This window comes from Vicugna pacos, chromosome 10 (genome assembly GCF_048564905.1).
Source record: "Vicugna pacos chromosome 10, VicPac4, whole genome shotgun sequence".
Taxonomy (NCBI): Eukaryota; Metazoa; Chordata; class Mammalia; order Artiodactyla; family Camelidae; genus Vicugna; species Vicugna pacos.
The window spans coordinates 15284913-15297416 of record NC_132996.1 but is presented as its reverse complement, the minus strand read 5'-3'; the positions used below and the strand labels follow the sequence as shown (position 1 = coordinate 15297416).

Here is a 12504-nt window from a genome sequence, read left to right as displayed (position 1 = left end):
CACAATTTCATCCCCCCAGCAACCTGTTTGTTTTCTCTACCAAGATGCCTAGAAGATTTTACTTGAAGAAAGAATGTAAAGAAAGGCTGATAAAAGAAAAGTTTGAAAAAATGAATTTCCTGAGACAAAATAAAAGGCTGATCTTGCAGAAGTTTCAGAAAAAGGATGTTTTACAGAGGATTCAGGAAGGCAGATGGAAGATACGCCAACAGGTTAGATATATGGAAGGTCTTCTGTGTATAGACCATGGCATTGCCAGGATTTATTGAAGTAGAAGAGGTTATTTTCCCCAAGGTTTATAACTCAGTTGAATACCTTGCACAGTATCCATGGAAAGAGATGAGAGGCATATAGGAATCAGAAAAGAATGGAAAGAGGCAAGGATACAAGTTAATCATGCAAGTGAATCGGGTCATGAGGATAAACCCTCAGCATCCTGTGAGTCCTTTTCAGTCCTCAGCAGACACAGTATCTTTACCATCATCATAATTCAGGCTTTGAAGAATTAGGGTTGAACGGAAAGTAGGATTTTTCATGCAGACTGAATGATGGTATAAGAGAATTGTTCAAGGACTAGTATTTAGCTATTTATCTTCCACTTGAAAAATGTTTATCTTCCATTTCTTTATCTAGGTTTTTGGAATATTCTCAAATCTCTGTAGAGTTAGCAGATGGATGTTCTGACTAGCTCTTTTGACATGTATTCTTCAATATTATTCCCAGTATCAGTCTATGTAGTTTTTTTTAATATCTCCAAATTTGTTCTCAAGCCACTGGTAAGATGATCTCATTATGAAGTGCCTCAGAGGGCATTTATCACGTAACAAAGTACCCCACATGGGGAGAAATCATTGGCTGTTGGCTTCAGATTATTTTCAGATGGCAACTGGCTGATAACTGCTACCTGGGATACTGACCTGGGTGGACAGGGAGGGACTCTGGGTGACAGAGAAAGTGGGAAACGGGCTGGTTGTTTAGGAAGATTATCTGCAAAGCCATTTTGCTGTTTTGCCCCTTTCAGCTACTTGGATGTTTCACAAAGACTTCAAGCTGCCCATTAAGAACGAAAATATAAATTCTACATTCTTGTGCCTCTCTGGGATGGGTAGTCAAGGGTTCTTCTGGGCTTGAGAAAGGTTCAGGCACACGTAAGGGCAGTCAGACCTGCAAGGCTTTTGGCATTCTGCCTTCAGCATACTTTTTGTTAACACCGATCTTCTCTGCTCTGCTCTGGTGAACTTGAATTCAGCCCACAGAGTATCTCTGTCCCCTCAGGATCCGAAGGTCCTTGCCTTGTGTCAATGACTTAGCTGTGCCCTCCCTGCCCTTCTGACCTCACTTCCCTTTTGTTGTAAGTCTTTGCTTTTTTCCACCTTTATCTCAACGGCTATGTTGCTAGCCTTAGACTAAGTAACTGGGCCCATATCCAATGAACTCCATGAAAACCATCCAAGGAGAATGTCCAAAGCCCTTTCCTAGCACCCTGCCCCTCCCAGTTTTATTCACTCAGGTGGTTCCCATGGAAAAGACCCGGGAAGCAAATGCCACTGCTTCAGCCATAGGCGCCAGCGCCCCACAACACCCGCACCACTTTTACCTTAGGGTTTCCCCAGAGGAGCCCCTCCTCTTCCACAGGTTGATGAGGCTGCTGGATCTGCTGGCCGCCGAGGAAGACTTGCCGTCCCCCACGTGCATGCGCACCACGGTGGACGTGGTGAAGGCGCTGCGCACGTTCCTCTCGGGTTTGGCCAGGATGATGTACACCTTCGGCACAAACATGCAGCCGAGTGCCACTGTGGCACTGAGGCTGACTGAGAAGCACATGGTGATGATCTTGTAGTTGCTGCCAAAGTAGATGGGCACAAAGGCCAGCCATATAATGCAGGTGGTGTACATCGTGAAGGCGATGTACTTGGCCTCGTTGAAGTTAGCCGGAACGTTTCTGGTCTTGAAAGCATAGAAGGTACAGCTCAAGATCAGCAATCCATTGTATCCGAGAGGAGTGACAACCCCAAGGTTGGTGGTGTTACAGATCAGGTGGACTTCCCGAATGTTTGGGTAGTCGTGCGTTACATCGGGAGGCTCCATTATAAAGAGGGCGACGATGATGCCCAGCTGGATGCAGATGAGAATGAAGGCAATCACGAGCTGGGCACAGGCACTCATGAATCTGGGCTTTTTGGTGCAGATCTTCTTCTTGCTGCCCGCCAGGATCCTCGCGATGCGATTGGTCTTGGTCACAAGGGCTGAGTAGCTCATGGCTGGGGAGAGACCGATGCCTATTCTCTGAAGGTAGCAGTAAATCTGCTTGGGCTTTGCAATGAGGCAGAAGGTGCACAAGTAGCCCAGGCAGATGCCAGCAAGGATGATGTAGCAGAGCTCCCTGCTGGAGGACTTGACTACTGGGGTATCACGGTAGATGATGAAGACCGCGGTAACAAACAGGGTGGCCAGCAGACCAAGGCAGGCGAACACCACAGCTGCAATGGGCTCAGGGTCACCCCAGCGGAGATACTGCACTGGGATCAAATCACAACCTGCAGAGACACAGACACATATTGAAACAGAAGGAAGAGATGCTGACTTGGGTCATTTGTGCCTCATTTACAAGCAGTTGCTTATGACTCTTTTACTTTTCTCCAGTCTACCTTTCTTTCTTTTTCTTTTCTTTTTTTGTTTCTTATTTATTTATTTATTTATTTATTTTTAATTGAAATATAGTTGATTTCCAATGTCGTGCTAGTTTCTGGTGCACAGCATAGTGATTCAGTCATACATATATACATATTCTATTTCATATTATTTTTCATCATTGGTTATTACAAGATATTGAATGTAGTTCCCTTTGCCGTACAATAGGACCTTGTTTCAGTCTAACTTTCTAATCTCAGTGTCTCATACTACTCATTTCTTCATAGATTCATTCTTAAAATATTTATCTTTAGATTATCAAATACATATTCAGTGACAGGAGCTGTTCTAGGTTCTGAAAACAAAATGATGAAGAACATGTTCCCAGTCCTCATAAAAAATAATCGAGATTGTAGGGAGGAGAAGGCTTTTAAAGGATTATTTTCAAGTGTGATAAGGGCCATGAAGAAGTAGAACATGGCCCCTGACCCAGTCTGTGGAAGCAATAGAGCCTCTTGCAACAGCAATTAGCAAATGAAAGTATTGGTTTGGCTGAGTTTGGGGATTTGGAAAGTTTGGCAAACAGAAATTAGCTGTAAGGAAAGAGCTAGGGGGCACCGGAGGCATGAAAGGAGGTCACTGTGCAGTAGTGTGATGAGTGGCCTAAGAGAAGGCTGGGAGGTGTGCACGAGGGGATCTTGCAGGGCAGAGAGTCTTAGATCAACGAGAAGTCATTGCAGGGATCTGTGTAGACAGAGGAAAGACATGGTCAGATCCGTGTGTGTTTTAAACATTCCTTCGGTTGCTTGTGGATTTGGGATGAGATAAAAGTATACACAGAATTGAGAATGATTGGAAGCAATCTAGACTTTTAAAATGGATGTGGGGGTATGTGAAAGGTAAAGGCATCAAGAACGACCAACATTGGATCTAGCTACATTGTCCTTGAATCCACTGCAAAGAAAAAAAAAGTGTCAACTTGACATACTTTGGGTTATGTGTCTTCTTTTAAAGTTTCTTTTGGACAGTGGTTCTCAAGCTTGGCTGTACACTGAAATTACTTAGATAGTTAAAAAAAACCCAACAACACTGTGGCCTGGGTTTCACTGTCAGCTTCTGATTTAATTGGCCTGGGCATCAGGAATTTTTAAAGGCACTCCAAGGATTTCTAATTGTGCAGCCAAACTTGAGAACCACTGCTCTAGAAGGATCATTCCTGTCAACCATACTTTTTAAAAAATAGAATGGAGATAGATTTATTGAGTGAGTAACAGAAGAGTTAAATAATCTGGGTCATTGAACATTTGAGCGATGTGGCAGACATTACTAATTGCCTGCAAATATCCATTCTTCCTTTTATCCTCAAGGACAGATCTCCAATTTCATTTGGGGTAGTAAAGGATGTAGCTGAAATGCTACAGTTTCCAACAATATTTGCAGTCACATGTGCCACGTGAGTAGGTTTTAGCCAGAAAGATGTAAGTAGATAACCTCCTTAGGAAAATGACTCATCTTGGAAAGTCAAGATGACTTTTTTGATCTTCCTGGCTTTTTCCTTCTCTTGACTGGAATATAAACATGATGGGTAGAGCTCCAGCAGTTATTGTGGACAACAGGGTAACATTAAGGACAGAAAACATGTTCTGGGTTTAGGCAGAGAAAAATATGGAACCACTGACTAGGTCTGGATTATGCACATTATATTTATCTTGTTTAAACTACTCCCCCCCCAATATATGTAGACAAACCAAATCCTAATTGATATAGGTGTAACTTCCTATTAACTTCCCTCATCTCATGATCAAGTGTGTTGTAGTAAGTAGCTTTGAGTGTCAATGGTTACCCGAAGGTAAAAAAGACAACAATACCAATATGTAATGATGTGTAGGGGAGTAGAATTTGCCACCCCAAATATGTCTCTTGGACATATTTTTAATAATTTAATAATTTTAATCTGGGTGCTTTCTAAGAAACAGCAGACATGGGGAAAACTCGGAAAACCACATAGGAACATAGGAGAGATACCCTTTTGTAAAAACCATTTGCATTCACAAGGGAAATCTTTTGTAAGCATGTCTCCCTTACCGTTCAGGAGAGGAGGATGACCAAGTCTCTAGAAACTCTTGTCAGTGGAGAAGGCAAGGACTTAAATCTGCATGATAACCTTTACCCTTACTGTGGTCTTCCCTCTCCCCCAACCCAGCTGACTCTCCCCACCCTCAACAGCCTCTTTCGTCTTTCCCTGAGGATGGCATTTAAGGGAGGGCTTTGGCCATTTTGGTGAGTTACTCATTTTTCCTGAGTCTCTCCCAGGTCTACAGGTTATTAAGCTATTTGATTTCTTCTCTTAATGTCTCTTGTTAATTTAATTCTTAGACCAGCCAGGACAACCTAGAAGGGCAGAGGAAAATTTTTTCCTCCTCAGCAATGACGAAGAAGCATGCGGTTCTTTCAAAAGATGTCCAAGGGCAGCTGTGTTGGAAAAAGGAAAGGAAACATTCTTCTTTCCCTTGTTTCTGCCTCACCAGGCTCTTTCTTCAAGATCTCAGGTTTCAAGTACTATTATTAGTACTACACAGTTAGATTCACTACGAATTTAATAGGATTTGTGAGTTAGCCTGAGACCCTCACATGCTTTACAAACTAGCTTCTATGAGAAAATGTATGCTTACTTTTTAATGTTTTTTTTTTGAGGTTTTTTTGTTTGTTTGTTTGTTTTTTAATGGAGGTACTGGGGATTGAACCCAGGACCTCGTGTGTGCTAAGCATATGCTCTACCACTGAGCTATACGTCCACTCACTATGCTTATTTTAAAAACCCATACTTTTAACTTTAAAGAGTATACGTGCATAGCCCAGGATAAATATGACAGTTATTTTATATAATGTCAATTATTATAAATAAATGGCTATTTCATTGTGAATGAATATACCTGTATCCCTATTTTAAAATTTGTTCCTTATAGAGACTATTTTACAGAAAGAAAATAGGGACCAATCATTTATCTGTATTCTTCCATAATAATTTATTCATAACATTGCTATAACAATGAAATGTATTATCTACTGTAGTTAATTCTTGTATTTCTTTTATGAGAGGAAGGTAATTAGGTTTATTCCTTGATTTCCACTTGAAGGAGGTACTGGGGATTGAACTCAGGACCTCTTGGGTGCTAAGCCTGTGCTCTGCCCCTTGAGCTATACCCTTTCCCCTACTGTAGTTAATTCTACAGGGACCTGTTTCCCCTACTAGGTCCTGATTTCCTATATCAGTGAATTACTATGGACATCAGTAATTTACTGATATAGGAAAGATGTTATGTGGTGCATGAAGCAAGAATCTTTTCACTAGCTAAAGAAAATCACCTGAAATAATGTATAAATATTTAAGGACTTTCACTTTACTGTCTTTTTTTCCCCCTGCTGTTCTGCTAAATCTTAATTGCTTTTATCTAAATGTAATTAGTACCCTAGTTACTAAATGTTTTCTGTATAATAACATTCACCGCTATTTTTATGTCAAATAGATTCTTGAATTCTCCATGTGCAACCCATTAACATCATGTGTGAAACTAAAGAAAGCCCATTAGATTTATGTGTTGGAAGAAATGTGTATAAGGCGTGCCTCTAATGTGCTGTGATTATTTTCACAAATTTGCCAAAATTTATGTATTCAAATGAATATTTTTTATTTAATGTGAACCCTCAGAAGGCTTTATGTTTAGTTTGATGATCCTGCCATTGTAAAAAATACTTTTGTAACTATTCTCTTAGAGTAGCAAATTGGATTTTTATTATAGAGTGTTACCATCATTGACTCTTATAACTGAATAAGATGTTGGAGTTTCCAAAAATAGATGTGCATCACAGTCACTTGGAGAGTCTATAAAAATACAATTCAGGAGATTTTGAATTAGTACGACTGGGGTGGGGCAAAGGAATTTTACTTTGCATAAGCATTCTCAGTGACTGCACAACTGGTCCTTGGTTGGCAGCCCGACCTGAGAGATTATCAGGTGGACTTCTCATCCAGTGTGTGAATGTCTTGCATGATAATTCCCAGATGCAGTCACCCAAGCCTACCTAAGGCTTTCCATGAACTATATACTGTCTCAAGGCCAGGACTGGTGGAGGGGGAACATAGACTGGAAAGACAGGAAGCCTGGATGGCAGGTAGAGACTGGAAGTGAATAAACTGGTTAGAAGGCAGTCACAAAAGGGCAGGCAAGGGACGACAGGGCCAAAACTAAGAGCCACTGCACTGAGAAAACATCCAACATTTCAGAGCTAGGACTGAAAGAAATTATGAGGTAGACAGACAGCAGTCAGGAGAGAGGCTTCTAACCAAGCTGATGGCAATGTTATTAACTAAGGTGAGGGCTGCTGGGAGAAAAGGGTCACGTTTTACAGGAATGATGCTTCGTTCCAGTTTGGACATGTGTTTGAAATATTTATGACCTACTGAACAGATGGACGCAGAAGCTTAGACGAGATGTCAGGGTGGAAGTTCTAGCTTTGGGAATCATCTGTTTAGAGGTGGAAATGAGAGATATAGAAATAATGTAATCAACAAGGAAATTCATGGCTATTGATGAGAGCAGCGCCAGAAGTCTGGTATGACACTGACATTAAGGAATGACCGAGGAAGAGGACATGTCAGGGAAGACATGAGATAGAGCAGCTGGGAGGGAAATGTGTCAGAAATCAGAGGAAAGGCTTAATTGGATGGCCCTCCGTACCCTCCTCTAACAATATCACTTCAGTTTTTCCTTTCCTTTCCTTCCTTCCTTCCTTCCTTCCTTCCTTCCTTCCTTCCTTCCTTCCTTCCTTCCTTTCTCTCTCTCTCTCTTTCTTTCTCCTTACCCAAAGAGCTTTCATGGAGCTTTGAACTTCAAATTTCCAGATATTTCTCTTGGTGGCATATCATTCTCTTACACTTTCCTCCCTTTATTACTATTAGATCGCTTTCTTTTGAACAAAGAGTGGTGTCCTTCTACTGCTGTGTTCCTAACATGGAACATGTTCTACCAGATCTCAGAATCTTGAGATACTGCAGTGTAGGAGGGTTCTCTTTTCCTCCACACCCTCTACAGCAGAAAAAACAACAGTTTTTTTTTTAAGGGAAATTTAGCTGCCAAAGCTGTTTTATCCACACCCCCACTGTGCTTCCCATGTATCTAATGGGAGGTGATGTTCACTGATTTCCTGGGCACCTAAGAATAATATTACTGGTATGCTGACTACGTATGCTTACTGTTTGGGCATCACAGGATTGATATTCTTGCAGTTAATAGTTTGTAGACTGTTGCATTTTCAAACTCTGCTCCAAGTGTCTGTTCAAGAAGAAGGAATGAGGAGTCAAAGATCTTGAGATAGCTGTCTGATGTTCTGTAAGTCAACGAGGCAGGAACTCCTTAACAAGCTCTCAAATTGCTGTATGTTTTTGAGGGAAAGGAAGTTGCTGCTGAGAATTTTGAGAATCAGATGTATGTGTCCTCCTCTGCCCGTCAGGCCATTTCAGGTACACAAACTCATATGGGGTCGTTGTGAGACTATCCTCTGGTTTGTGAACAACAGGTCTGCCCAGAATATGACGTGTTAACTGGGGACCGACAACATCATGCCTGCCTTCAGTCTGTTCCATCAGGAGACCATTTGTCATCTTTGCTCCTTTCTTTTTGTGTCTGAATTTGGATCTCTAGGCAGTTGGTTTGAGATAGCAGAGCAATGCAGTTAGAATCCTTTCTGCATTGTTCATAACCCTGATCATTTAATATTTTCCCTCTTCCTTTAGCTAACATTTTTCATTACTTCCACATTTTGGAAGAATTGGAAGTGGGTTGTGTGTGTGTGTGTGTGTGTGTGTATTATGTTTAGGTACCTTATTTTTCTTTGTAGCACTTACTATAATTACAATCTATTTTGTGTGTGTGTGTGTGTGTGTGCACGTGTATGTGAGAGAGAGAAAGAGGAAGGTGAGAGGAAGGTCATGTTGTCTAGGTCTGTCCTCCCTACTTGACTGTAAGCACCCTGATGTCAAAGACTTTGCCTCTTTGGCTCACAAATGGATCCCGGTACTGAGCACAGTGCCTTGCTCATATGGTTAGCATAGCAATTTGCAAATTAACGTATCTAGTATATAATCAAAGTATGTAATTCCTGGTGTATGGATCAAGTCATTCTCAGCAAACTTTCTTGTTGCTATTGGAAGTCCCAATTTACAGAACTGTTTTGTACTGTTATAGAGATATAAATTCAGTGAGGTACACCTGAATTTTAGAGTCAAGATTCTGAACCAGGGGGGGCAAAACTAAGGAAGCAGCTCAGAGGCTTCCTTCTGCCTAGAGGTTTGGCATGCTTCACATTAGAAATGTTCCCGGTACTAACTAGGCAATGATCAGCGTTTTATGATTGACTGATTAATCTAATTCTGGGTAATTCATTGGATCTAGGAGTTCTGGGTAGAAGAAAGAGAGAGGCAGTAAGCAGAAGTCATTCTTTAACAAGTGCCATCTACTATAAAGTTCAGATACACTGTTCCCAAGAAGGCTATTAATTGCAACATTTTTTACTTTAAGCCAGAATCAAAAGCCCCCGAGTCCTCTGCAGGGAAGACATGTTCTAGAGTTGATTGATTTTACCATTACCTTAGCATGAAACAAAATACACCATAATTGCTCACTCAAATAAAAATTTAGCCTCTATCTAAAATGTTAGGTAGGTTTTATGGAAACTGCCTCAATGGGAAGCCACTTTATTCCTGTTTATGCCAGCATTGAAAAAAGGGCAGAAACTAACATTTATTGAGTGCTTACTAAATGTCAGATGCTATCCAAGTTATTTTAGGTAATCTTCACAACGAACAAGTGAGGTAAATATAATTAACTCTGTTCTACAGAGGGACAATATGAGGTTTAATAATATGCTAACTTGTTGGGGCTGAAATTAAGACCCTGTGAAATTTTTGATTGATGGATTGATTGATTAACTGATTGATTGATTTATCCTACATCAGGGCAAACTGATCAAGTATTCCTTTCAAAGGGACCCTGAGGAGAATCGTGAGTAATTAGTGATGTTTGTCATGGGCAAGGAGGGGCTGGTGGTGGCATGAGTGTTTGATATTTGTTACCCTGACATGAATCCAGGCTCCCTTCTGAGGAATCTCATTGGTTCAAATTCTTCAGCAAGGTTCTCATCCTGGCTTATGTGTCCTGAGGGTTGCTAGCCAGACACGGATTGGTAAGTTGTTACTTTTGTGTCCCCAAAGTTTTCTAGTGTAGAAATTTTTTTCTGAATGAGCACCAAATACCCATAGCCCTTGAGGACAGGGACTGACTGTAGGACATTCCTAACACTGCCACACAGGCAACTCACAGCTACACATTTATCATCGGACCCAGTCTATTTCACACCCTTCCAGGTTTATTACATACTTTTTGTTTTAGATTCCCTTAATAAAATTCCCTCAGAGAGCTGATAACTCAGAGCTATAGTCTTTATTTAGTTTTCATTTTTATTTTCTAATTGGCTACATTTTATAAGGGGAGTTAGACATTGTATGCAAAGATTTATTTCATAATCAAGGCGTAAAGAATGACTGAATGGTCCTGCAGAGGGCTGAGGGAAAGGATGATCACAGATGTACATTTGAGGGAACAGCTTTGAAAAATACAACTTCCGGGCATACTGCAGATGAACAAGAGAGGGAAAACACAGCATATGGATTTAAATAATCAACTGTGCTGACTGGAATACTTTGCTCCATTTTTACCTTCCCCCTGTCCCTCTTAAAAGGCTAACTCCTCGCTCTTTCATTTTCCAGATCCTCTGTGAGGATGGCTTTTCTGATTCCTGGAGCCCGAATGACAGGTTCCGCCCATGTGGTCAAACAGCTCCGCATGCCAGTGCCTGTCACAGCGCTTGTACAACATTTTCTTTTTTCTTTCTTTTTTTTTTTTTTTTTTGCCCATAATGATGCAACTATTATGCTCATTGTGAATTTGCTTGTCTGTTTCATGTAGAAGACTGTGAGCAATGTGAGAGCAGAGGCTGTGGCTGCCTTTTGCTCAGCTGCGCCGAGCGCAGCAGCCAGCACATGACAGGCAGTTACACAGGGTGAAAGAATGAATGATTATGTTAGTGGAGAAAAGAACAATTGAGGAATCAGGAGACACGCATTTCATTTTCAGCTTGTGCACAAATATTTCCTGTGCACATGAGACTCTTCTCTATTTATTTGTGTCTCCATTTTTCTATACATAAAATGGAAATAATAGAGAACTCCCTTCTCTTATAATGAAGGTTTTAATCTGGAGAAAATTTTGTAGAAAAATTTGCATATGAGAAATTAAAGACTGATTACCTGAAAAGCATCAGTGGAGCAGTTTTTCAGGACTGGGAAATAAAATGCTTAAAGTTATTGTTGTATTGTACTAGGATAAAACATTAAACTCATCACTTTAGAACCAAAAGGCAATCAGTGGAATTTTACACACACAATTTGAACTATAATGAATGTTTTAATGATTAATTTCTATTTATTTCTATTAATTTCCTGGCTTGCCAGACTCTTTTCAGGGTCCCTTTCCTCTGGTTTTAGTCAGAGTCGTATATGTGTGTGTGTGTGTGTGTGTGTGTGTGTGTGTGTGTGTATGTAGCAAATAATTTGCATAGTGAAAAGCATTTTCCTGCCGTGGTTGGTCTTCCAGCCAGATATTCAAAGGCTTTCTGATTGTGTGACTCAAGAATTCTTGCAGCCACTCCCTAAGCCCCACCATACTCCTGTGTTCCTGTAGACTCTGTTACACAGTCTTGATTTTTTTTTTTCCTTTGAGATGCACCAGACTGTTCTAAAGCCTGGGTTTCCATTCCCTTTCCTAAGATTGGTTGCAAAATTCAGTGCATGCTCTGCCGTGGCTTTTTCCTCCTGTTTCTCTTCCCCAGACTTAGTTCCTGAATTTTAATTACTATGATACTGTAAGTATTCCTCAGTTGAGCTGCTGGTATATATGTAAGTAATGACAAAGCTCATGTTTATTCTAAAGAGAAAATATGAGAATAAACCCCACATGTGAAAGTGCACAAGGGAAAAGATTAATGCCTCCATCCTACCCATTAAAGAGACTGGAAGTTGGTTCCCTGAGCACAACGAGAGTGTTACACTCCCTTCTTCGTGCATATTCCTGAGCGCCTACTCCGTCCAAGGCACTGTGCCCTCAGCACGGTTCTAGAGAAGCAACTGTTTATTCCTTTAAAATAGTCTGTTGGTCAGATGCTCAGGCTCTGTGACTCTGCTCTGCCGGGCACTGTGCTGAACCCTATGCACTTATTACTTCTTTAAGACCCACAACCTTCTATATGGTGGGTGCCATTATTTCATGCATTTTCATGTAAGGGAACTGAGGTAGGATTGGAACTGAAGAGCATTTGAAGTGAAAGGAACCATAGGAGGAGAAGAACAGACATGAGGGGGAAAAAAAAAGAACTATAAAGGAAACAGCCAAAATGCAAAAGTCAGATGTGCAGAGAAATCCTTCCACAGCACATAACATAGTGTCAGAATTATAATATTTCCGGGAATTACTACTGAGAGCTCAGATGGGAAATCAGTAAAAGCTTTAGGAGGGGAGATAATAATGTCTTCCTGCCTGCATCTTAAGGATTAGAGTGAGAACCACAGAAAATACCATGTGGCTTGGACGGTGGCATAATAATTACGAAGTGAGAAAGAGAGGGAAGAGAGACACAGAGACTCACAGCAGTGGTGGCTCAACATCTGCTAAGCCGCCTCTGTGTTTTATTAGGTTGTCTTATGTTTTTCTGGGGAAAAGCCAGCCCTATTTTATTTTTCTCGCCTGTTTATATTCACAC

The 12504-nt window shown here is 40.9% G+C and overlaps 1 protein-coding gene across 1 annotated transcript in view; it reads right to left on the bottom strand.

Moving 5' to 3' along the window:
* Positions 1-12504, bottom strand: part of GRM5 (glutamate metabotropic receptor 5) — a 374881-nt gene that overhangs the window by 57256 nt on the left and 305121 nt on the right. Inside the window, exon 7 of the mRNA XM_072969029.1 lies at positions 1598-2537. Coding sequence (XP_072825130.1) covers positions 1598-2537 — 940 coding nt within the window. The remainder of the gene's footprint in view (positions 1-1597; positions 2538-12504) is intronic.